The following is a 27568-nucleotide window of genomic DNA, read 5'->3' as shown; positions in this document are numbered from 1 at the left end:
ACAAGCGTCACTCTTTTAAATACCCAATCAGAACGCGTCTCGAGCACACCGCTAGCAGACGCGTAGTGAGAATTGTTCAGACTTGCGCGCGTGTGTACCGTTTCACGCCGTTTATAACGAGTGTCGGCACGCCGAAAAGGCGTCGTGACGCTTTGAAAGGCTCGCAAATTTGTTCGTTTTCGGGTGGCGGGGGTTCAATTGCCGAGAAACTGTGAGGCGACACCGATTCTTCCGCGTTTGGGCTAGGCCTACGCATAGGCCTAGCGCCCAAACGACAGCTCCCCTGCGCTGACGGGGTCGGTCGCCGGTGCTAAAGGAAAAAAAGAAAAAGAGTGCAGTGTGGTGTGCGGTGGGCGAGCGATGGCCACACTCAGCCAAGGGAACAACTTTGCGTTTCACCAGTTCTCGAAAGACGTGGTCAAGTCCGAACCATCGACGGATAACTCTTGTGCCAAGGATCCTCCGTCGACACCGCAGCAGCAGCAGCTCGAGCCGGGACAGGATGTGGTCGCGGGGGCGATGGAGCAACCTGCCGCCACCGCCGGCAGCGAGGCCGACTCGAGCCCCGTGATCGACATTGTGATAAACAACGTGGTCTGCAGTTTCAGCGTGCGCTGCCACCTCAACCTGCGACAGATCGCGTTGACTGCTTCCAACGTGGAATATCGACGCGAGAACGGCGTAAGTCATTCCGCCCTTTCTGCCGCTTTTTTGGGGGCCCGTTCGTTCTGCACCCCCCCTCTTTGTCCGCGGTCGTCTCTGACGGGCAGAGTTGCGAGCAGCAGTGGCTCACCGCGTGTTTGCTGCGAAGCGTAACACCGCTGCTACGCGATTCACTTCCTCCGGTCGACACCGTGGAGGCAGGCCTTTGTCTAGATGGCGCCGAGAACAAAAAGAGTAAAAGCGTAACAAAAGAAAGAAAAAGGAACCTTGAGAATCCGATCTGCACGACACCGCATGTCTGTCATGGCCCGCTCTTTCGAAACGGCGCCCGCCCTCCTCCAGTGTTCGTGTAGCGATGACGACTCCTCATTGTTTCGGCGATCAGCGCGATCAAGATTTTCTTTTTCTGTGCACGCGCTCGGGGGGCCTTCGCATTAGCCACCCCCACACGGCTTCCTTTTTCGCCTTCCTCTTCTAGCGCCAGTAGGTTAATTTACTGCGATTGCTTGCGGGCCTCAAGCACCGGGCATCCATCCTACGTTATTTATCGTCGCTACCGCGCACACTCTTGGATTTTTATTTTTTTCTTTCATCTTCCGCCCTCCCCGCCCATCATCCCGCCGTTTCTAAAAATACGGAAATTCGCCCAACCTATTTCTTCGCCGCGGTTACTGAGGGACGAATGCGGTGCAAGTAAATGCGCTATCCAATGCGAGGTAAACACTCTGCTATCGTTCCTAGTCTCGTGTTCCATTGTGCGCTGCGCGCACCGAACACCCACATCATGCACCTTGCGGTTTGGATAGACGCCGTCTCGATGCACCACATGCCCCCGTTCCTCATTACGGCGTCTCGTGTGTCAAGGTGCGTCTGTTCGAGAAGTTCTGCCGCCGAGACCGAAATGGAAGTTGAACACCGCCAGAAACGAACGAATCAGCAAAGTAAAGCCTTGCAGCGTATTTACGACGGCGCGATCGAATGCGACGAGTTGTAAAACAGCGTCGATAAAGCAATTGGGACAGTAGTAAAACAAGTCTCGAGTGGTCACAGCGAAATCCGAAGGGAACGCTGGCGCATTTACGTAATGGGCGAGTGGCACGAATTGTGGCTGGCGTCTCGAAAAACAGAAGCGCTTGCTGTGTCGCAACTTTTTATGGTGTTGTCCCATTTCATTTCGAAATTTCAGCTTTGCGCTAAACTAGCCACCAGAGTATGTTGTGATGCCGATGTACAAGCGGGCATTGCTCTGGCTCTCCAATCGGGTGAAGCGATAGGGAAAACGCTAGGTATGGCGCAATGCCCGTAACTGTTTTTTCGTCGTCTGGAACATTTGATTCCGGAAGTCTTGCCTCCTCCAAGCCGCTACCGCGGATTCAGGTGCGAGTTTCTGAGCCGAATCAGCGCAGCACCCTACACTACATCATCTTTGTTCGTTGCTTCTGGTTTTTTTTTTTTTTTTTTTTTTTTTTTTTTTTTTTTGTAGCACACTCCCACATTTCTGCGAAGTTATCTCAGTGCACATTTTCTTGCGAAGAAAGAGTCGGTAAAATACGCAAACACAGGTGCAACGCTGACAAGGCCGTGAGGTTGGCTGTTTCGTCACAACTCTGCGTGAGCTCTAAATAAAAATTCTTGGGAAAGACGCTGTAGCGCACCGATAATAGCAAATGCGTCATCGCGTACATCTTGAAATGGTGTTGCCCCGACAGTTCGTTTGTTTTCATTGTCTCTCCTGCATGTTGTGCGATTTCGGCGCGGTCGCGTCTTCCGTTTGCACGCATTGTATTACTCGTTTTATCTTCGCTGAACCCCCCTCTCTCTACGCTTTGTTCTTGACCGGAAGGCGGTTTGGGCGGTGTGTGGAGCGGCGACTAAAAATGGGGGGTGGGAGGGGCAGGTGAGCAAGAAGGCAGTGAGCAAATTGCGTAAGAACATTAGTGGCAGCGGCGTTTCCCCAATTGAAAAAACAAACAAAAACGGAAAACACTGCTGCGGTTGTTGCAAGACTCTGATTGAACGCAGAGGTGTTCGGGGGGTTAGGTTAGAAGACCGAAGGTGGCGTTTCTTCGGGGAGGATGGCGCGCCGTTGCAATTCGCGGGGGTGAAACGGGTGGCGCTTCTTCGCCAGCGTAGCATCACCTCTCCGGTGCGATGACCCCGAACTCTCCACTCGGGGCGATGGGAGGGGGGGTCAAATTTTCCGCCCCCGGCCTTCCGTTCTTCATCGGGCATGCCTTGTGTCCGGCGTTACACATGCAGCGACCTGTCGCTACACTTGGTTAACATTTAAGACCCTTGACTTGGAATATGCACATGCAAAAATAGACGAAAATGTGGTCAGTGTCTGTGGAGCCCTGGGTTCGGCGACAGCTTTGAGAGGGTGAACTTCGGCGCAGTAAACGTAAATATTTGGAAGATTGGTAACGGTGTGAAGAGTGGTGAGTGATGTAAGTACTTAATGGCCGCTGGGTGGTGTGATCGTGTGCTTATTATAAGCAGCGAGGAGTGGTAAACAAAAATGTTTAATGACGTAAAAGTTGTGTATGAACTTCCAATGCCGGAGTGTGGTGGCGCTCAAAACAGATCCGTTTCAAAGATGCAATTCACTCGTCATATTCGCCCATGTTTTTTTCTTTTTTTGATCCGTAGCCGATGACTTGTAAATGATACAATTGAGAAAACGTTGGATAGTGCGCATTTTTATTTTATTGCAGTTGTACTACTACTGTATTATTTGTTGGATGGGTGAGCAAGTTTCGTTTTAAAAGAAAGAACGGCTGCCGTCATATTGTGACGTGCGTGGAAGCAGCCGTTTAGCGAGATGGTTGACGAAGTCTCTTTTAGGTTGTTTAGTACAGCTTCGTCACAAAGTTTGCCCGAGGACCGCTCAAGTATTTTCAGGTCGACGGTGCCTCCAAATGCTAGAGATTTCTCGTTAAATTCCCACGAGGGAGAAAAAATGATGAAAATAAAAACAAATTGCTGTTCGGTATCGACGGTTTTCGATACGCACGAACGCACTTCGGTCAAAGTGAACGACCATCGAAGGCGCGCGTGTATTGTCGGCGTAAACCCGACTAGCGAACCTCGGTAAACGTGCACGCCGGACGCATGTGCGATGAGCGCCTGATTAGACGAACCGTCGCCGACCTTGCCAGTCGTTTGTGTGAACATTACTGCCCGCTGATCCGTGTGCCTTTTTATTTTGCTTTCATCGGTGTGTCGATAGACGTGCGATAATTTGTAACTCGCATGTATATGCGGTAAGGAACCGACGCCCGGTGAAACGTTTTAGTAGAAAAAGAGGGGGAGGGGGGGCTGCTACACAAAGCAAATCTGTTAGTAGTCAGTCTGTCGTTACTGCAAAACAGTTTGCATCGGGCCATACCCGTACTGTTAGGGGAAGCCATGCTAAGAGAGACTGCACGAAGGACTGCGTTCTGTACTGTCTTCTTTTTCTTTTCTTGTGCATCCTGAGCAGCACATCATAGACCTAGCGGGACTCAATTATGTTTTTGTTCAGAAAAATTATTGAGTGCTTGAAAGAAATGGTTGATATTGCGACAAAGGGAGGTGGCCGCCATAATTTGCAATGGTTGTGTTAGTACAGAGGTCAACAATACACTTCTCTAAAACACACGCACCACATTCTCATGACTGTACTGACGATATCTGAAAATAAGAAATCGGCTGTATGCGAGGTTGCGTGACTAAATTTGCAGTTTACATTGATTTCTCTCGACCTGGTGGTCGGCTCAAGCTTTGGTAGCTGCTTTTGCCCTCAGGAGTGTGTTCTAGACAAGTATGTATCTCTGTACACTACTTGGTTCAGTGTTCTGCAGTACTTTGCTGCTTCAGACTATTCTCAATGATCTCGCCAAATACATGCGAGGCAGTGACAACTATCGCTTGCTTTTCCAACCAGACAGGCTCCTCCATTGTCTGCCTTTGATTTGAAGCTTGATCGTGGAAGAATTAACTAGCGTGGAATGGGTGAGCCCTTCTCCGAAACATTCGACTGGTCCTCGCCACTGATTGACTGATATGAGCCTTAACCTAGGCAGGTAGTTGGTGAGGCAAACTATAGTTGTAGCCGCTAGAGGGCCACGAGCGACCACTTCACTCCAAATATCCGAAATCCTGTGTTGTGCTCACAGCCGACAAACGACGTGCAAACTGTGTAAGTGCACTTTTTCACAAACCTCGTTTGACCTAACCAAAATATGGCAGACCTCAGGTTAGAATCGCAATTGAGGTGTCAACATGCGAGCTGGTGACATCATTCCTTCTGCTTTCGGTTTTCTCCTCTCGTGTTGATCTCACATCCTCGCGTCATTTCATTACTGTTTACAGAACTGCCACAACTAATGTTGCTGTAAGTCGTCACAGAAGCTTTTACGAAGTACTCATAAGCTGTGCTTTAATGTCACACATTTTTTTTTTTTTTGTATCTTGCTTTGTCGTGCAGTCTAAACATGAAGCATGTGTCCTAAAGCGACGCGGAGAAGTGCATGACTCGGGTATGTGCTGTAGATTCTAGAGTGACACAAAAATCGTGGTGCAATAGTGTACTTACTAGGTAACCTGCAGGTAGTCTTTGTAAGTTTGTATTCCAGTGCCAATTTGAATGTTCGATAAATGTTCTACCACCAAGTTCAAAAATCAGAAATGCGCTTTTGCTTTTCAACAGATGCTGACAATGAAGATTAGGACGCCTTACACAACTGCCAGCATGTGGTCCTCGGGAAAAATCACCTGCACAGGTGCCACCAGGTAAGCAGCTGCTGGCCGTTGTGGCCCATATCAAAAAATAAATGTCATGTTGCTTTAACACCCATGTGGTTTCATGCTCTTACACTAATCTTCTGGCTTTTGTGGTGAAGTAGAAATGAACTGTGAATGGCCATGTTCGAAATTCTAGTCTGTGTGGGTGTTTGTCATCGAAAAACATTGGCGGCAACACAGCATACAAAAAAAAAAAGACGTAACAAATATTTTTCGTGACCTACTGAGAATGTTGTATGTAATTCTTTGTATGGATGTAGTTACAGATGTCATGTTGGAGGATCGCTAGAGTGGCGAAAAGGTTTGCCAATACACAATGCTTACGCCATGCCAGTAACAAAGCAGAACCTTTAAATTATGATCGATTGTGCACCTGTAATGTATGTTGTACAGTTGAATGCCTCTATAACAAAATGTAAAATGGAGGATTCTGCATGTCCCGGGCAAATTCACGTCTTTCATATATATCGCGAATGCCTCTACAGTGAAAACCACAGCAGCACATTTGCCTGTACAATGAAAGAATATGGTGTCCTGGGATGGCTGATTTGTTGCTTTACAATGAACGCATGTAGTGCCGCCACTTAGCTGCGGCGCGCATTGGGAGCGATGGTTGGCACCACAGTAAAGATAGCCCGGGAGGGTCCGGACGCCGCAGTACCATGGTAGTTGAGCAGTTCTCCATCAATGAAAAAGTGCAAGTTATTGGTGCTTTTGTGAGTCGCTGCAGACAGGCAAAACATTTGACTGTATAAACTATTTATCGCCTGTTCCAAAGGTCAATAGGATAGCTGCACCAATCTTATCACCTTTTGCAATACTGAACACAAGCATATAAATCAACATAGAAGCTGTTTATTGCCTGTTTCAAGGCCCTTTAACACACAATATAGATAGTGTCAAAATCGTCGCCTTTTGTAATACTCAAAAGGGGTGATAGCCTTCTGACATGCTGATAAGCATGAAATCCTTATCATATGTGATAGATACGGCGCTTGGGCAGTGAAGATTCGTTTGCGAGGTTGCAGCAGGTGGAAGAAGCACATTATCTAACGCTTCGAGGCGAGATAGTGAGGCACAGATCAGCGATTTCACCATGCATATTTGCAAGAGGACCGCACTGTTAAGCGATTGCCATTGAGCTCTGCAGCTCCAAAGTTGGCAAACAATAATTTAAGGTGACTTGCAACATCTTTTCTTCAAAACTGAGAACACACTGGAATGATTGCAGTGCCTTCCAAAAAATACATTCCTGAAGAAATGTTTGGAGGGCCTATTAACAATAGAGTGCTATGTTTATTTCTGCCCAACACAATGTTTCCGTGGCCTACCTTGCTACTATTCAGCTGTATTTTTTTTTAAGAAACCCTGTTTAAGAAAGTTCCCAGCGACTATTGATTAACATATCGGCAAACATCAACAATTGGCATTTCGTGCATACGTGTTTGCTTCCATATTTCCTCGGGAGTGTTCATTCTGTTGCCCTTTGTGCGTGTTTCAGTGAGGAAACTGCCAAGCTGGCGGCACGACGTTATGCGCGCATCCTCCAGAAGCTGGGCTTCCGGGTCAAGTTCATGAACTACAGAGTGGTGAACGTCCTAGGCACCTGCACCATGCCATTTGCCATCAAACTCATTCCATTCTCTCAAAACAACCGGGCTCTTGCCAGGTAAGCAGTCTTGAATCTTGAGATATGCTAATACTAATAGTGAGACAATTAAACTCCATTATAAAGAAACCCCGAGACAACACAAATATTTTTGTTTTTGTATCTCCAGCGAACACCTATGGAATTCAATGCATTTTTAATTTTTTCGACAACAAAACATAACACAGAAATCCTGCTATAAAGGAATGATGACATGAAAATTTTGTGTCTAGCTGCCGTTATGCTTTTTTTAGGTAGCTGTTGACTTCATAGTAACAGTAGGAAGCCTTAATCTTTTGAGGCTGCCACGAGTAGTTAATCACTGCACCTTGTTTAAGACCTGTTCAAAATGCCCGTCAAGTGAAGCGAGGCTTTGGAAGTGAAAAAGAAGGCTCGTCACCAGAAGTAGGCAGTTGCATGGTATCACAAACAAGTCAGCCCAATTCGGTGTTGAAGGCCATACCATGATCGTGTTGCTGAAAGCTGCCAAAGTGGCCTTTCCAGTTTTGGACTTCTGTTGAAAATGCAGGAGGACCCACTCTTCCCTCTTATCCCATCGAGTGCTAAATGGACTCCGCTTTCAACATTGCGGCCTTAGTGTGTGCGCATTTGTCAGTGGTATCGGATGCGACAAGTCTCCTTTTTTCCTGCGCGAAACCGAGCTTGTCATACCTCGCACTTTGAACTGGTCGCAGTAAATGACGATGGGCTTTTTATTATTTGTTGTGCCTCACGGCATTAGTTATGTGTTCAACGACTATCCAATAAAGCAATAAAATTGGTGCAAATATTTTCTGTCAATACTTGTTTACAAAAGCTGTCTTAACATTAGCAGGCATCAGTGTACAAGAAGGGCGTGCTTAAATTGCACGAGATCATGCTACCGCAGCACTATTGCATGGCTGCCACCAGTTCTGTTTACAAAAACAACACTGAAAGGCACCGAAAACGCATCATAGCCACCATCTTGTTTGCTTTTGATGGACCGTTTGAAATGGTACGACTGCGTTGCTATTAGCCTGTACTGACACATGGTGATGCTTTGCAATCCATGTGCAGTGCGTATGCGTTACCGTAAAAACAAGGTACACAAAGGGACCAACAACTTACAAGGTGTTATATTATTCATTGCATCCATCAGCCTGTTGTATTATGGTACATTCGGCTGGTTGCCTCGGAGCACTCTTGTGTGGTTTGTGTAGTGGTTTTCATTCGGCTGGTCGAATTCGAGCTCGCGCTCCAAGTTCGCCTGGCTCATTCGGAGAGATGCACTTCCACATTCAGCCTGGGAGCGCGACCAACATTCGGCAGAAGCTTGTTCACGTGGCTGTTATGACTGCTCTGGGAGCAGCTAGAGCACGTTTGGACTGCGGCGGGCTTTCTTTGGCTACAATCTCGAAAGGGTCTCTGCATTGCTGCAAACTGAGTTGGAGCACTGTAGGAACCAGACAAATGGTACCATTAGTGATCGGTGTTGCAGGTTCATAAAAATCAGTAATTTGAGGTACAATTTTCGCTGACATGGACTTATACCAATTGTGGATGCCAGGAATTGTGCAGTTGTTAAATAGTTGCCTCACTTTACTAATTACTTTATTGATTGACTCTTTAGTTTGCACCACGTGCACCAGTACCAGTTGTGTAATTGAAGCCAGGTACTCCAGGTCTAGACCGTGGGGTAAGATGACCGGAGTGTTGGCTCAGATGAAAAGGCAGTTCATCTTGTGTGCTGCTGATTCAAGTTTTATGTAAGAGCACACTAGGTGGCGTTGAAGCTTGTTGCTAAACTTAGCAGCAACTACGCTACACAGCACCCATGCCCTCTTCCAAAACCAATACTCGGGGGCATAGAGTTTCTCACTATAACACCTAGAGGTTAAACTGGCGCCACTGTCCATGCAAGTTTCTTAAAGGGCGCCGTGCCCTCATGGGATGACGGGATATGTGTCTGCGAGGCTTGTTTTGGCTGTTGAACGAGGCTTAATCTAAAACGTGGATATGGCTACACAAATACGTTCTTAAAGTCATCATCATCATCAGCCTATATTTTGTCCACTGCAGGACGAAGGCCTCTCCCTGCGATCTCCAATTACCCCTGTCTTGCGCTAGCGTATTCCAACTTGCGCCTGCAAATTTCCTAACTTCATCATCCCATCTGGTTTTCTGCCTACCTCGACTACATGTAAAATCTACATAAAAGGCTTTTATTCACCCATATTACATCTCTGAATAAAGTTTACTCACCTACAACGCAGAATCAAGCGAAGAAAAGCAAGAACAGACAAGTTGTTCCAAAGTGAGCGATAATCTTGTCGTCTGCCCTCCAACTTTAGCGGCCAGCTGATACTTTTTACGTTTCATATAATTGTGCATCCAATAGTAAGTCCTCAAAATTAAACAAAACATGTTTTTGTGTAATAATAAAGCTAAAGCAGTTTTTATGTGCTGTTTTAGCAGGAAATGAATCATACTGACAGACGGAACGGTACTAGCCCTGCATGTCTCAAGGCGTTCTGGCTCTCCCAGAACAATGCCAATCCGAAGTCACAATATACCGGCATTCCCATGGATACCACAGCACAGCAGCGCCAGTTTTCCCTCTAGGTAATATAGTGAGAAACTCTATGGTCGTGGCACAGTGATAAGACTACGATGCCTTTTTCCAGCTTGCAGGTAATGATAAAACAAACTTTGATGACAGAGGCTTCATGCAATTGCAGCTTGGTTTCTCAATGTCAACACAATGCTACTTGCTCATTGGCATCGATTGTCTGTGTGCTCAATATTTTTTTTTGCTGCCCTGGTTGTATGTTGATGTACACATTTAATAATCATCATCATCAGCCTATATGTCCACTGCAGGACGAAGGTTTCTCCCTGCGATCTCCAATTCTGTGATTCCAATTCAAGTCTTGCGCTAGCTGATTCCAACGTGCGCCTGCAAATTTCGTAATTTCATTGCCCCACCTAGATTTCTGCCGTCCTCGACTGCGCTTCCCTTTTCTTGGTATCCATTCTGCAACTCTAATGGCCCACCGGTTATCCATCCTACGCATTACATGACCTGCCCAGCTCCATTTTATTGTGATAGCAATTATATGGACACTTCAAGCGGATTTCTGCCGTCACCGTGAGGTTCCGTATAAAGTCCAAGGGCAATAAAATCGTTTGCCGCACCCCGTATGCTGAAAGTGCGAGTAAAAGCGCGCGAGGGACGCATGCTTTCACGGAGAGCGAACACATGACGGAGAGTAAATGCGACGTCCTCAGTCGTGCAAAAGGCCATCGGGGGAGGGGAGGCGACGGTTAGCTGTGGCACCAAATGTGTATCTTACGACCGGGCGCAAGGGGAACTGGCGACTCAACCTCCCACCCGAAAGGAGGAAAGCAGGAGGGAGGGGTTGCGGCTTCTACTCTACCAGAAACTGTGAACTTGTACTTTGCGCGGATCTGGGATGTCGCGCGGTGTGCACCATATCTTGGAAAGCGATCTCCACACAGCTCTTACATTTGTATGCGCTGTGCTTTCGCTGCTCAGTTTCCGTTGAAGCGATAGACCACACAAACCTTCACTCGCTTCCGCTGCCGCGCTTGCTCACGCCAGCGTTTCGACATTGGTTGCCTGCGGTCATCGAGTGTGATCTATTCATGTTTGCCTGTGCGCGCTGACACCAGGTTTGTTAATTTTGTTAGTAAGCGAATGTGTCCAAGTTTATGCAGCCAATAAAACTACTATCCCTACTCCGTATAGCTCTCTACTAATTTGCTATCGCAATTGATGCTTCGCCTTTCGGGCGAAACTGCGACTTCTTTCTCTTAATGTCAATTAAAATATCTGCTAACCCCGTTTGCTCTCTGATCCACACCGCTCTCTTTCTGTCTCTTAAAGTTAGGCCTAACATTTTTAGTTCCATCACTCTTTGTGCGGTCCTTAACATGTTCTCGAGCTTCTTTGTTAACCTCCAAGTTTCTGCCCCATATGTTAGCACCGGTAGAATGCAATGATTGTACACTTTTATTTTCAATGACAGTGGTAAGCTCTCGGTCAGCAAGTAATAGACAGCGCCAGAATATACACAGGACCAAACGACGAGTAACGAGACAGACACAGGGCGCACTAACAACTGAAGGTTTATTCACAAAAAGCGCAGAATATGTATACTGGCTGAACATGAATAAACACAAAAAGGAAACTGTCACTTGCACCACATGGCCAAGCCTACTGCACGCGAAATGGGGATCTAGTAAGGAATCTGATATCCTTATCCGAGAGTATGGCGGAGGGCATGCTAACACAGGACTCATCCAGCTTTTTTATTTCCAGGGCTTCAACAATCTCCCTTGTTAGTCTGTCTGCTGATTTGAACATGATGCTGGTATTTTCCTTTAAAGCAGCGCAGCCGCAGTCCCTACAATGAATGCCTAGATGTCCTGATATTGTCTTTGTTGTGTTGTACTTATGTTCTTTCAATCTCTCATTTAGGCACCTTCCCGTTTGGCCTATGTAAGACGCACCGCAATTCAAAGGAATTGCATAGACCACGTTTTTCGCGCAGTGCACAGGCTTATCTCGATGATTCGTGGTACATACAGATGCCTTGCTTCCTTCATTAACCAGTCTGCACATTTTTGCTAGCTTTTCCGGTGCGGTAAAACCATGCGGGAGCACATGCGGGATCACGCCACACAAATCATGCGGGAGCACGCCAACCATGCGGGAGCACAACAAGGCACGAAGAATGTGTCCGCCATTCCCTACATACATTCTATTTCGCATAACCTGAAGAAAGTAGCGGAAAGGGCAGGAGTAAAAGTTGTTTTTACCGCACCGGAAAAGCTCGCAAAAATGTGCAGACTGGTTAATGAAGGAAGCAAGGCATCTGTATGTACCACGAATCATCGAGATAAGCCTGTGCACTGCGCGAAAAACGTGGTCTATGCAATTCCTTTGAATTGCGGTGCGTCTTACATAGACCAAACGGGAAGGTGCCTAACACGTTTTTCGCGCAGTGCACAGGCTTATCTCGATGATTCGTGGTACATACAGATGCCTTGCTTCCTTCATTAACCAGTCTGCACATTTTTGCGAGCTTTTCCGGTGCGGTAAAACCATGCGGGAGCACATGCGGGATCACGCCACACAAATCATGCGGGAGCACGCCAACCATGCGGGAGCACAACAAGGCACGAAGAATGTGTCCGCCATTCCCTACATACATTCTATTTCGCATAACCTGAAGAAAGTAGCGGAAAGGGCAGGAGTAAAAGTTGTTTTTACCGCACCGGAAAAGCTCGCAAAAATGTGCAGACTGGTTAATGAAGGAAGCAAGGCATCTGTATGTACCACGAATCATCGAGATAAGCCTGTGCACTGCGCGAAAAACGAGGTCTATGCAATTCCTTTGAATTGCGGTGCATCTTACATAGACCAAACGGGAAGGTGCCTAAATGAGAGATTGAAAGAACATAAGTACAACACAAGAAAGACAATATCAGGACATCTAGGCATTCATTGTAGGGACTGCGGCTGTGCTGCTTTAATGGAAAATACCAGCATCATGTTCAAATCAGCAGACAGACTAACAAGGGAGATTGTTGAAGCCCTGGAAATAAAAAAGCTGGATGAGTCCTGTGTTAGCATGCCCTCCGTCATACTCTCGGATAAGGATATCAGATTCCTTACTAGATCCCCATTTCGCGCGCAGTAGGCTTGGCCATGTGATGCAAGTGACAGTTTCCTTTTTGTGTTTATTCATGTTCAGCCAGTATACATATTCTGCGCTTTTTGTGAATAAACCTTCAGTTGTTAGTGCGCCCTGTGTCTGTCTCGTTACTCGTCGTTTGGTCCTGTGTATATTCTGGCGCTGTCTATTACTTGATGATGAAGAACCAACTAGCCCAAAAACACGTCCTTACCTCTCAGTCAGGGTTTGGCAGTGCCTGCTGTATGCGCTCCAACCCAATTTTGTTCTTCTGTAAATTTCCCATCTCATGATCAGGGTCCCCTGTTGGTAATTCACCGAGATAAACATACTCCTTTACAGACTCTAGAGGCTGATTAGCAATCCTGAATTCTTGTTCTGTTGCCAGGCTATTTAACATTACCTTTGTCTACTGCATATTAATCTTCAACCCCACTCTTACACTTTCTCAGTTAAGGTCTTCAATCATTTCTTAAAGTTGTCCCCATTGTTGCTGAATAGGACAATGTCATCTGCAAACCGAAGGTTGCCAAGATATTTGCTGTTGATCCTCACTCCTAAGCCTTCTCAGTCCAAGGGCTTGAATACTTCTAAGCATGCAGTGAATAGCATTGGAGAGATTTTGTCTCCTTGCCTGGACCCCTGTCTTGACAGGTAACTTTCTGCTTTTCTTGTGGAGAACCAAGGTAACTGTGGAATCTTCGTAGATATTTGTGAAGATATTCACGTATGCCTCCTGTACTCCTTGATTACGCAATGCCTTTATGACTGGTGGTATCTCTACTGAATCAAATGCCTTTTCATAATCTATGAAAGCCATACAGAGAGGTTGATTGTACTCCACAAATTTCTTGATTACTTGATTGATGACATGGGCATGTTCCATCGTAGAATATCCCTTCCTGAAGCCAGCCTGTTCTCTTGGTTGACTGAATTGTTGCCCTGATTTTATTCGAAATTATCTTGGTGAATATTTTATACAATACTGAAAGCAGCTAATGGGTCTAAAATTCTTCAATTTATTAACGTCTTCGTTCTTATGGATGAGTATAACTTTGGCGTTCTTCCAGCTCTCTGGTACACTTGGAATACGTGAGGCATTGCGCATAAAGGGCCGAAAGTGTTATATCTAGTGTTACACTTGCGTAAAACTTTCTGTGGCAATGAAGGGACAACTACGGGGGCGGAGCTTCTGCATGTGTGTCACAACGTCAAGTAGTCTGGCATAGCTTGATGATGCTTTTGATTTCTTGGAACTGATAATGAATCAGCATAGCTTCGATGTGATAGTTTCACATTTGCCCAAATGTGGAAGAGAAAAGCAGGAAAATAAGTCAAATTTAACACTCATTCGTGTATTATGTCTTGTTTAGGCAGTTGTAAATAGGATGTTGATGTTCTCTCTTTCCCTGCTCAAGCTAATGCGGATGACACTGTGGGACTATTTTCGGGAGTGCTCTCGCTTTATGTGCACTTTGCCGTCATAGCTTTCGCTTCACTGCCACAGAAACTTGTCTGCGAGTATAACAGCTAGTGGAGAAGAAAAACGGGGATTGAGCTGGTTCCAAAGATGCAAAGAAGAGAGCACACGAGTATTGGAAGGGGTGTAGAAATCAGATCAGAAGCGAGAAATTGGCGAGTTGGTATTGAAGCATGGCTAATTCGGAGCGCGAACTGCTAGGACACAAGATACGAGAACAGACAAGACACAGTGCTGTGTCTGGTCTCTTCTCGTGCCTTAGCTTGTGTTCTAGCAATTTGCGCTCCGAATTAGCCATGGGGAAAGCCGCTTGCGGTTTGTTGCCAGAACTTTGGATCTCGTCTCCTTGATTTGGCTGCACTATTCTGCTCTGGTTGAGGGAGCGTAGTGTTTTATCGCGTGCGCAGCAGTCCTCGGTTTGGCGCCTATGCATGAACCAGTCATGCACAACTTTTCGACACTTCTTGCACTTGCTTTGTTTAGAAGTGCAGGTTGTGCAGGCGTTGTGCAACTCCGTGTAGCAGGTGACACGGTGCTACTCTTGTTGAGTACTGTGGAGACGGTGGTTTTCTTAGCTTTCTGGCTAAAGCAGTCTAGCTGCCGGAATAAGCAGAATTCCGAGGCTCGAAGGTTGTGTTGCAACAGGTGTGTGTAAAGGATTGTGGTGTGCTAACTTACTGTTTCTCATTTGTGGCAGTTTTCTGATGAGCAAGTCGTTTAGGCCGACACTTACTTGCCATCATAACTGTGACCATACAGGTTTAGAGTGACAACAAAAAGCAAATATGTGTGTGTCTGCAAATTCCTGTGTGCATCTGTGATCGACATTCCATCACTCGCAGCAGACGATGAAGCTTGAGTGTTGCTGCGCTTTCTTCCTTGATTCTTATGCGCTATGATTGGCATGAAATCTGTTTAGAACTTCTAAGGCTGTTGTCCGACAGATTACCCTGAAACGGTCCTGTGAGCTTTGTTTGATTTTTTCTTACTCTGGGACGATTTTTAATACAAGTTATTTTCTTCCCCTCTCTTCTTAGCTACGAGCCAGAATTACATCCCGGTGTCACGTACAAGATCAAAGATCTGAAGGCCACCCTAAAAATCTTCTCCACGGGCAGCATCACAGTCACAGGTAGGCTGGTGTCTATACAGTTGTCTCAGTGAACTGTCGCCAACTCCATGCAATGCAGCTAAAGGCTATGGCTCGTGTTGGTCAATCTGTAACAAGAGCTATGTGATCACTCTAGAGAAGGGAGCAGAGCTTGCCCATTGTGATACCACTAATCCTTCTGTAAATCTTCTATTCAGTCATCATCGCGCAGTGGGCAAGCTTGTACGTAACTAAAGACTTTGCTCAAAATACTGTGTCTTAAGTACTTTCCAAAGTAACTTGATATACTCAGTATAGGTGCAAAACTGCGACTTTTTTCGGGGGTCCCTTGACAAACGTATCAAGGAGGTGTTATCCGTGTGTGTTTTCTTCTTGCCCAAATCGTAAACAATCGCCTTCTGGAAGGCATAACAGTGCGCGCACGTGATCTTGCGAATGTTTTCTCACGCCACTGAACACATCAGCACATCGAGTGCAGGGAGCGTTTTAGCCGTTATCGTCGTTGCTGCAGCGGTCCTTGAGTCAAAGCATCAGCTAGGCTGCGATGTGGTCCAGTCTGCTTGATGGGGGAACCAATAAGAGATTGCGCAGCCACGTGAAGTAGCCGATTGCTTGGCGAATATGGATGCTACCCAGATCCCGCTGTACCGGTCGCTCCGCTGGCTCGGCCGCTGCTGTTGCTCGGGCATTCGTACGATCCGCAGCAGCGCAGTAATGCATTCGTAACAGCCAATGTTATTCGTATTAAGAACAATATATTTCGGCCGGGGAATGTTACGAAGGCATATCACACCAAAATCCGTACTAGCCGTGACTGTATCACCAGGGTTTTACTGTATTGGTTTGTATGCAGAAAAGGAACTCTCAAGATCCACCGAAGTTTAGCAGCACATATTTGTACTTGGAAACGTTCGATGATCAGCGTCTTCTGAAGGAATGTTCAATAGAATGCTTGTCAGTCAAAGGCTGGGGCAGTTCTTTCAGTACCGAAAACCCGGGATTTTTGCTTGTTTGGGGCAGATTGAAGGTTCTAACTAACTTTATCAGCAATCGGTCCTTCAGAGATGGCAATGTTTCCTGAACGTCCAAAGTGAACTTCACATTCCGGGTCAGTTGCCCTAGAATTCAAGTTTCTCGATGATGTTGGCTAAAAACATAAAGGGAGCTACACTAAGCCACCTTCAACTGTACTGTTAAGTAGCGCAATTTGAGCCCTTCTCACAGCGATGCCCTCTTTCGCAAAGCTGTTAATAACATCCTTTAGACCGGCAAAGTGTTTGCAGTAACAATCAGCTGCCTTCACCCAAGTTCTCCAGCAGGTGCTAACATTATAAACAAAATAAGGCTAGGACAGAAAACAAAAAAAGGTATTCTTAGACTGAAATTTCTATGTTGACACCAACATCAAAAAAGGCATTTATGGGCACAATAAGAATGCCGCTAAAATGTTTCTAGACCCATACTTTGTGCTTACTCATTATTAAATAGGCATGATAAGGATGGTAGGGGAACAGCTATGCCAATTGCGCCAAGAGCAGTTCTCCGAGTCATCTGGCTCCAAAACAGTAGTCTAGTGGTGAATGGCGAAAACATAGCGCACGGCGGACTCTGTCTCCGTTGCAGATCACTTTCAAGATAGGGCCAAGGCGATTGTATCGCTGAAGTGGATCGTCGCAGAATACGTCTTGCTTCGGTCCACTGAAACCTTTCCGTGTTGCTTTGCTGGCGAAAATCCTCTCCTTCTGTTTGCACCAGTCCTGCAAGCAAGTTTTGGGTACTACGAACGCCTGTGACGCGGCGTGATTTTCGTCTGCGCTCACATGGTCACCTTTCAAATGTAGCATTATGATGAACTCGGCACTTCATGCTGATAGAGCAAACACAGAAAACGGGAAGCCGGACGGTAGCCTAATTTAATTAATGCCTAAGCACACATATTGCAGCACATGGAAAAAGCTACGGCAGCTAGGCTTGAAGCGTGTACGAAGCGGCCATGTTGAAATGCCGATGGCAATATGGGATTTAGGGTGTACTAGATTCTAAAACGCACTCAATTTTTGTTACCCGTTTTATCGGAAAAAAGTGCACGTTAGATTAGAGTAAATACGGTACTTGTGCCTCTTGTGCTGCAGTTTGGTACTCCTCATACTACCTTGGCACGGATCTTGCTCTAGGAGGTTGCCGGCTCTTAAGTTTTTACGTAATCCAAGGCACTGTTATGCAGGAGAGATTTTGCATGTTAGCTGTAACAAAAATGGTCCTACACTGTAACTTCTTGTTAGTAGCCCACATCTGCTGAAACCTTTCTTAGTCGGATTTTTTGGACGTGGAAGCCACGACTGCCGCCATTTTGATTATCTCGCAGCCTCGAACCAGCACTTGCGCACACAGATCCGCTGGCAGCTGCAATAGCCTTGTGCTGTCGTTAGGCCTACCTAGGCTAGCCACCCTAGCTTAGCTGCTTCGACGTTTGCTGCCAAGCTTCCTCCTATTCGGTGCAATGTTTTAAAGCGAAGCTTTCCTTCGGCTTTTCCACTGCTGCTGCTGTCGCTGTCTTGCACGCTGCGTTGGGAGGTGGTTCAGAGCGTGCATATTCATAGTAGGAGTGTGGCAGAAAGGAAAGGAGATGTGGGAAACTCGTTTGGACATCTCTATCGTGTTGCATGTGCACAATGCCCTCTGGAGCTCCCTGGACGGCACTACAATACCGCTCTTGACGGCTGTAATTATCTGTGACCCCCTGCAAAATAATTGCAGAAACTGCAATGCTTGCCCTTCTACCAATGTGCAGCAGTTCGTAGATAGAATGGGAGAGAGAAGCAGTAGCGCACCCAGGATCTCTGCCAGGGGGGGGGTTGACAGTTTGCCAATATCATCTAAACAGCACTAATTTCGATTTCTTCACGGGAAATTGTCGAAAAAATGCGCTTTTTGCGAGTGTGCAGACGATTGCGCGTCTTACATCTTAGTTGCAGTACTCAAATGCGTAAGGAAAGAAAAGGGGTTAAACAAAAGGGGGAGTTAAGTCGGCCTCAGGGGGGGGTTACAACCCCCGAATCCCCCCCCGTCGGTGCGCCACTGGAGAGAAGGTAGGGAGAGGAAGCAGAGAATGGGTAGAACTGGCAGAGTCACGAAACGAGTGATAACAGCTTCGCCGCTCTTCGCTCGCAGTTTGCCGTGCGGACACGGTGGGATTGTTAAAAGGTGACGTAAGAAGGCAAGGAAATGCTGCTGCTAGACACGACAGCGGTTGCGGACAAATTGGACTGACAATTAACTGGCCAGAGTGTGTTGTGAGAAGTTGATGGAAATGAAATGACCATGATTTATTGTGATAGAATCCAGCGTGTTGTTTGCGATTTAAAGGTAAGTGGTGAGCCTAGCGGTGAAATCTCGGCACTCCGGGTGTCGTACAAGAGATTACTGTACGAAAGTCGTCTGTTATTAAGTGCAGCAACTTTATTGCTTAAATTTGTATATTGTTAGATGCTTACACTTTATTCTATGTGTATTATGAAGTAAAGAAAGTTGATGCTAACGAGTGGCACACATGCTGTTGTACGCATGCGAGTTTGCGATTAAGTATCCAGAGTTGTGTGGTCCCCCTGTGAGATACAAAATTCTCTTGTCTAGTTGTGCCATAAATAAGTGCCAGCACTACTATATTAGCACACGAGTGGCTACGGCAGCACGCTTAACTGTGTATCACATGTAAAAGTGTCGTTTTGCTTTCGAGCACTTGGCTTGGCTAAAGAATGCTCTTGACTGATTTGTAACCAAAGCGGCTGGACTGGAAACCACAAGAACACATAGATATTATGGTAGAAATAATTTAACAATTCGGAAAACATGAATCGCAGGAACATCGGCTTGATGAACAAAAAATAATACTTTCTCATAGCTACTTTCTCAAAGCCGGTGTATAATCGCTGTCACACTCGCCTATCACTGCTTTCAGCATGCTTCCCGCAAACTACTACATCCTCACTGCTGATTAAAAAAATTATGATGCAAAATGTGCCACGCCGTTTTCCATGTTACCGCTTCATTATTAAACACTCTGATCAGTAAGCTTCCCACTGCACTAAAAAAATGGACACCATTAAAATTGGTTGTCAGTCCCTTTAAAGGGCAACTCCGGCGATTTTTCGATGTCAACGCATGTCGATGAAATTCGCTGGGTCTGTTCCTCTGAATACCTCCGTCATGTCCTAAAAAAAGCGGGCTTGAGAGTTGCACAGATTTTTTACAAATGAATTTAGTTTATTGCCTCGAGCACCCTACCTTACCCCCTCCTCAGTTATAGGCCACATTGTGTATGACGTCAGGAATGGTCCACGCAGAGCATGCCGGGATCATGCAGACGACAGCGACGAGAGCGTGCAGGAGTCGACGATCGTTAGCTAGCGCTTGGCGTGAGATGTTGCTGTCGCGAGAAGTTGCATTCCCTGTGGACGGGCAAGTGATGCGGGGTGGCAAGCGGTGTTGCGTTGTTGGCTGCACGAACTTCAGCCCTCGCCATCCGCAAACACAGTTTGAGCCGATGCCGATCGCGTTCAACCGAGGTTAAGCCTATCACAGTGGCCAAGTTCGTGCGTCTGCTGCTGGCGGACCAGACCCACTGATATGAAGCTAATTAAGCTATTAGGATGAGGAAAGCTGCTTCTGTAGTTCAGTTTTGACTATACGGATTTGAAATAAGCCATTCCTCATTTCGTACAGTGCACACGCAAAAAGCTAAAAGCGACAACACGACGCGCAATCAATATCCGTATACGTTGCCGTTCTCGAATGCGGCCAGTCGCACTCGCCGGCGCTTCCCTAAATAAAATGTGACTACGCAAGTCTATGGGTGTATTATTACCCATTGTTATGCTGACATTATTTAGCTTACGAGGTGCACTGTTTGCCTCGTATCCCAAATGGGCAGCAAGCGGAGGCCCCTTCGATACAGCATATGCGTAAACAACCGTCTCGTTCAGCTGCCAACGATGTCATACTTCATTACATCGGCGTTTCCGCGAGAAAACTGTACATTCTCTAAATGAACGATCATACGCGCAATGTCCCAATCTATGTCTACGGAACACTAATTGTGTGCATGAAGAGAATACGAATAAATAAGCAGGCTGTACAACGCTTCCCTGCTATACGGTCTCCCGCTCGCTGTTTCAAAGGTGCGTGATATCAGCGCGATTCAGAGTGATGTAACGGTGCTTACATGCACAAAATCGACAGGTTTTGATATGTTCTGACATTAATTGATGTCACCGATGAGCGGCTATCTCAAGCTAACGACGTACGAGTGGTCGCTGTACTTGCCGATGTAAAGAAATGCACCGGTCGGTGCTTTGGACTGTCAGCGGCGTTCTTGTGGGATACAAATGCGGAAACTCGTGCTCCACATCTTACAGTGAGCATGCGAAGCGGTTCCCTGAGAGGGGTAAAACACCTAAAATAGCAAGCAGCACGTATATCAGTGGTTAGGGCTACCCTTGGTCTTCATGTCGCAGCGCGATATGTTGCGCATGGGTGCTGGCTCTAGTGGTGGAGGACGGCGATTCGTGGCTATTGAATTCTTCTGAATCATAACTGCCACTGTTTGACAGATCCGAATAGGTGGTGCAGCTTACATGCAATGTCACCCGAAGGTCCCCGAAGGTCCGGCGCGGTCACGAATAAGCTGAGCGTCTGCTCTTCGCCGGTTTCGTTCACCCCGCGGGCGAGACCGGCATGCATTGCGCGCCTTCCCCGCCGGGGATACATTCGTGACGTCACACGCAGAGGTTGGCCGGCTGCTTGCTCAGGTTCCGGTTTCGTTTTTGCGCTTTTTTGCTTATTTAAAATTATTTTCGAATTTGCGGAACAATTCTGCTATCAGGTGCGTCACAGGAGGGTCTCGGGAACCTAAATATTTTATTAGCTCGACATGGTCAAAAAATCGCCGGAGTTGCCCTTTAAGTTTCTGCTATTCTGAACAATAAACACCGTGCAAATATGTCTAACGGACAACTAACGCAGGGCGTGCAGATGCAAAGCCTCATTAGAGCATCGTAATCTCTAGGCGACGCTGCGGAAGCTTTGCAACTGTGGCGTTGCTTGAGGTCGCGAGTTCGATCCTGACCACTGAAGCCGCATTTCAACGGGGGCTAAATACCAAAACATTCATGTTTCGAGGTTTAGTTGCACATTAAAGAAACCCGGGGGTCAAAATTAATCTGGAGTCGGCCACTACGGCATGCCTGATAATTTGATTCTGGTTTTTGCACTTACAGCCCCATAATTCAATTAAAGTTTAACACTTCGGCCACGATGCAATGCGCCGTGTGAGGCAATGGTGATGCTAACCTTCTCGGAGGTCATAAACAATTGCACACAACAATACCTCAGGCTAACACGTCTTGCTGTGTGGTCTGTGCACTACGCAGACAAGCAGCAGTGGTGCACGCAAGGTAATCAACTCTCCAATCTTGCATTGTGCTATAAGCTGAAAAAATTTTAACGTATGCAGTTGGCATGACCACAAATTATTGGAAATCAAAGCAAGCAGCATATAAAGCTTCACTTGCATCAATTCCCAAAGTGTTCACTTAAAGGATTTGCCACTGTCGGCAACGGTACTGGCTCCGTCTTTCTCATCCTCACCAATGGCTTCGGAGTGCGGAAAGCACACCAAGGATCTGAAGCATTGCATAATGACGGTTCCGAAAAGTCAGCTTGGCCGCAATACACCAGGGTTACGTGGTCAAGCATATACAACGTATTGCGCTGAAGCATACCAGCAGTAGAAAGGGGGCGCTGTCACGGGACACACGTGATCTTTTAAGGGCTTTCGCATCAGTTTCTATATCTCTTATTCTATCTGATTCCGAAATATCATCACTGAAAACCAAGTAGAAGTGCTCTAAAAAAAATTGTTGTATGAGCCAAGGTGCCGAAAAATTTCGCGAAAATCGCGAAAGAACGCCGTTTTTCAAGCCACGATATCTCCGGAACGGCACAGCCGAGCGCCGCCATCTTGGTCTCGTTGGAAAGCGCATTTCTCCGTCTTCAAATTTGCCGCCTCAGCTATCTCCTCCATACAGAAACGAGCACACAAAAAGCCAATGATTGAAGGTCTTGCCGGAGCCACCGATTGGCCGCGCCCGCCACGTGACTCCAGCGCGGTTCGCCATTGGTCCGGTGCTCGCTCCGTGACGGCGTCGTCTGCTTTGCTTGTTGCGGTCTCCTCGCGAGCTCCGGACAGTTTCCGTAATCTCGACGAGTGTTAAATCGGGCGCTATGCGGACATCGCAGTAGCGTGGCCGATTCCGCGTTTTGTCGACGTCTCAGCCCCGCGGCTAGGCATTCCGAGCATCGGCGACGCGGACTTCGCGACCAAGCTTCGGGCACGGAATCCTCGGACACGAGGCTAAGCCTTTCGCGCGTAGGCGCATCCGACTCGGCGATCAAGCACATCGCGCGCGGACTTCTCGGATCCTTGCCTTAGCATTTCGTGCATCGGCGCCTCCGACTGCGCAACTAAGCACATCGAGCGTCGACTCCCCGAGCCCGCGGCCAGGCATTTCGCGCGTCTGCACCTCGGACTGCGCGGCTAATCTAATCGAGCGTCGACTCCTCGAGCCCGCGGCTAGGCATTTCGCGCGTCGGCACATCGCTCATCGAGTGTCGACTCCTCGGACCCGCGGCTAGGCACTTCGCGCATCGGCACCTCGACCGTCGACTCCTCGAGCCCGCGGCCAGGCATTTCGCGCGTCGGCACCTCGGACTGCGCGATTGAGCTCACCGAGCGTCTATTCTTTGGACCCGCGACCAGGCATTTCGCACATCGGCACCTCAGACCCGCGACTTAGCACATCGCGCGCCGACTCTTGCCACGATATCTCGCACCAATACCTATCATACCACCCCTTCATAAGAAGAACCTCATCATGAGCTCTGTTCACTAGGCCACTTGGGCTGGCACAGACACCTGGCTGCAGAAGTGAGGCATCACACAAAAGTACATGCTGGAAAGCACCTAGCAGCTGCATTGCTGCCTATCTATCAGTGGCTCTCCCTAACATCCATAGCCATTGTCAATGGAAGGTGATCCAAAAATTCAGTAACATGGTCTTCTACCAAAAGAAAACAATGCCTCACTGACTGTACTAGAGAGTGCTATCAATGAGGCAGTCTGCAGGTACAACACTAGAACTACTGTATATTTATGCCCACATAGTTCTGCACCTCACTTGGTTTGAAACCCAGGCACCATGCTTTTTGTAGAGCAGCAGTAAAGAATGCCATACAAACATGAAAAACACAGAATAAAGGCACAGCAGACCAGAGGCCACATGTCCAAGAAGCCCCACATCACAAAACACATCAAAGATTACAAATTTGGTGCATTTTAGAGAACTGAAGAGAAGGGGAAACTTTGAGAGCCGTTTTCTCAAAACTGTTTTTTCGCCTTTCTGCTCAGTTTCTGGAGCTGATTTCTTCGTTACCGTTCAGCCTATTTTGATTCTGTTTTTTTTTTGTCACGTTCCTTGGACTACAGTGCAGGTCGAGACAGTCTCGCATTTTTATCTTGACTTTTTATAAATTTATGGTGTGGCTATTCGTTCACTCCGAAAGTGTGCTTGGTGCGAAGGTAACTTCAAAAATGACTATCTAAAAAATTTGTGTTGCGAAAAAAAAAAAGTAAGACTGTCACGACCTCCAGCATGCATTGAGCTATGCATTCAATACTCAACGAGCCTTCCATCATGTTTTTTAAGCTCCCCAGGCCCTCCAGAAAGTTCAAGAGAGAAAAATTCTGCTCAATAAAATGTTCTCAAGGTATCACTCTGAAACTTTTATGGAAGTATCAGGGAGACATTCTAAACATTTGTGCCAATTTTCATCAAAATCCATGAAGAAATTGGGAAGTTGATCTTCAAAGCCACGTCCCCCCTTAATTATAGACGCGTGCGCCCACAGACTCCAACCGCAGTATGAGCGCAGAGACGCCCAAGTGTACTGGCAGGTCTTTAGAGTTAATTCGGATGTGGCTGTGGCAATTTGAGTCCTTAAGGGTAGTAAGAGCCTTACATTTTGTTTTCGGACATTTCTGTGGTCCCAGGGAAGTCGGAAAAATCAGATGCTAAGTATTCTGACACAAGAGCAGGGTTAAAACAGCGCTGTCGAAGGAAAGTTGAGTCACCTATCACGCTACAGTGAAATTTGGTAGTTCAAAATCTCTTGATGGGTAAATTGAACTGCGATGTGCCTGGCAGAGCTGGATGTATTTGAAATAGGGAACAACTCCCACAAATTCAAGCTCCAGAAATTGTGCAATGTTTGTATTCTTGTTCCCATGTACTGCCTTTTGCACAAGAGAGAGTTAAAGGCCAAGGTCTGATGCATCATTAGCCACCGTAACCTTGTTTACCATGGTAATTGAATATTTTTACCCTGACCTGATACGTTACCGCAACACGTTAGGTCTACAATCCATGTTGGCCACGGTTCCCACACCACCGCGTTTACACCGTTCCAACGTGCCCTCGAATATGTTTGCCTAGTTTTACAATAGGTTCAAAGTAGAAAACAATGCGCACATGAACCTAATGCATACCTGATTTTGTCATTGTAAACTATGTCGTCCATGCCTAATCTAGCCACCACTTCACCAGTTAGTTCTGCAATACACACAAGTGTCCAGAAGTCCAAAAACATCTAACGCGGCTCCACTGCTGCTAACTTATCATGGCCATTGCCACTAGCTTGGTAAAATAAAAAGTTTCATTATGAAAGTGGCCTGTTGTTGGCACCAACCTAAGCAAAAATTCGTCCTGTCGCCATCCTGTCTTGGCAGTAGCAATTGTCTCTGTCAGTAGGATGTTGCAGTAGAATAGTGGCCCTGACAGTGGGATGTTGCCAATGTCTACTGCTTCAATTTCGTATTGGATTACAATGCACAGGCAGGTGTATGTTAAAGTCAGGTAAATATGACAATTGCAATCTAAGTTTACCATGGAACTTTATGACAAACCTGTGCGTCTCATGCTCTTTGCAGCACCCAGTGTGGCCAACGTCCAACACGCCATCGAACAGATTTTCCCACTCGTCTACGAGTTCCGAAAGGAGCGAGGACCCGAAGATGTGGCGCGCATGGCGCTGCGTGCTCAGCGCAACGCCAACAACCGGCCAAAGCCGCGGAACCACCAAGCGCATGCCATCGCGGCCGTTGAGGAGGACTATGACTCGCTCGAAGACGAAGAGCTAGACGAGGAGGAACTGATGGACTACCCCGATTCCGACGAGAGCTGGGACTAAGGATAGACGACGAAGCACGGGTGTTTTTGTAGTAGCTTTTCTCTTCAGCGCCACCGATTCCCCCGTCAACGTCGGAACCGACGTTCTCGCAGCGGAACCGCCGACGTCGCTACGGAGCAGGCCGCCGCAGCGTGCCTGTCGACGACCTCTCCCCTGGAGCGTGCGCGGCTTGTCTCGTGGCAGCTCTCTAGTCGTCACAAAACATGCGTGGGATGTGGCGGTGCACCACAACATGTTTCTCTGGACTTCTGGGGGGGGTAGGGGGTTAAAAAAGAATGAGTCGGAAAGAGTGTATTTTGGATGGCGGAGGTTGCTCCGTTGTCCTCCGCCTCCTCTGCCTGCGCTAGTGCAGTGCATGTCCGAGCTGCCTTTTTTTGCGGAGCGTAGAAGGTGGCTCTTTTGCCCGTCCTTCTAGTCCGGCACTTCCTTCCTTCACGTCAAAGAAGCAAGGTTACGCGAGCGTGTTTCCGAGTTGTGACAGGCTCGTCTCCTCCACGTACAACATGTCCATCGTCCCCGACCCTCCTGTTCGTGTGCGTGTTACCTAGCCGTTGCAACTGTCTGCCCAGCTATGTTGCCATGTTCCCACAGCCCCAAGATTTTCCTTGTTTATTTTTACATTTTTTTTTCTCTTCTTATGGTCACGGCATTAGGAAGGTTACCAGCGTTTTTGTTGAGTGGCTGTTGTAGCAGGGTGACCCCATATTTTAAGTTGAAAGGAGGGACACATCTTTGTCGGTAGCATCGGAACAAAGTGTCACTGAGAATACGTGCTTGTGTTTGCACAACTGTCGCCCCCCGTCCCCAAAACCCCGACCCCCATCCCTACCCGCGAGGAGCTAGTGGTTCCCCGAAACACCTGAACCAAAGTCATCGTCAAGCCCGTGCATGTCGATGGGCCGAATGCGCGGCATCTGGTCTTAAAAAAAAAAAAGGAAACGCCACGGCGAGTGGTTCACCCCGACGTCGGTTGCAGGTAGAGCAATAATTTCATTTGTTGCTACAACTGAGGGCCTCATTATTTTGCCGCCAACTAGAGGGAAATACGCCTCAGGTGTGGATTTATTTTTCTTTTTTGTCCCCAAGAAGAGGACATTGTGTTCACGTGCCCACTGGAGACTCTTGAATGAGCAAACTGGAACTGCTTTCTGCATTTTAATGCGGGTGTTCTGCCATGACAGGCGTGGAAAGCTTAATTTTTTTTATATATATAGCAGTTGCCATCTTTTGCTTGTGGGTGCATTAGTGCTGTGGATGCATGTGTCGGTTGCATGGACGTAGTATGAGTCTTCTTTTTAATTTGAGTGTCGGACCTTGTGAAATAAACATGCCTTTTTTTTACCATGAATGAGCTCTGTTACTAGAACCCACAATGCTTTCCTAAGAAGATTGCTGTCGTGTTGCTGCTCAAACACTGTTCTTGCTATGACTTGCTATGGACACAGGAACATTTTATTGCAGTCTACTGATAAGCAGGAGAATTCATGTATTTGTCTGCAGAAAGACCATAGATAATACAATAGAACAATAATATATGACTTGAGCACCCAAAGGTCACCATGTCATACTTAGTTACTTAGGGATGCTTCTATGTTGCAGAATTAAGGCCAAGGCTGCAATTTTGTAGCGATTACTTTTGTGATGCTGTTCATTCCCCTGCTTTGTCAATAGTCCGAGCAACGTTCTGCCCATGTTATCAATGGGATGAGCCGTCCCTGAATGGTGGATGATAAGAGTGGTATAGAATCAATCGGAAGGCATCGTTACAAAATAGCGGCACAAGCCTCTGCACTACCGTCAATATTTCTCTCCGTTGATACAGCTTCATGCACGCATAAACATATTTACTTTTATTCAGCTAGAACCTGCGTGCAAAG

At 47.0% G+C, this 27568-nt stretch overlaps 1 protein-coding gene across 1 annotated transcript; it reads left to right on the top strand.

Moving 5' to 3' along the window:
- The first annotated feature begins 60 nt into the window (after nt 1-60).
- On the top strand, nt 61-27031 carry LOC119466126 (TATA box-binding protein-like 1). Its single transcript, XM_037726615.2, has 5 exons — nt 61-681; nt 5354-5436; nt 6950-7117; nt 15316-15410; nt 25432-27031. The coding sequence occupies exons 1-5, from the start codon at nt 361-363 to the stop codon at nt 25689-25691; spliced, it is 927 nt and encodes a 308-aa protein (XP_037582543.1). The 5' UTR covers nt 61-360; the 3' UTR covers nt 25692-27031.
- Nucleotides 27032-27568: the final 537 nt, after the last annotated feature.

This window comes from Dermacentor silvarum, chromosome 10 (assembly GCF_013339745.2).
Source record: "Dermacentor silvarum isolate Dsil-2018 chromosome 10, BIME_Dsil_1.4, whole genome shotgun sequence".
Lineage (NCBI taxonomy): Eukaryota > Metazoa > Arthropoda > Arachnida > Ixodida > Ixodidae > Dermacentor > Dermacentor silvarum.
Note: the sequence above shows the minus strand (reverse complement) of the source record. Positions and strands in the feature narration are given on the sequence as shown.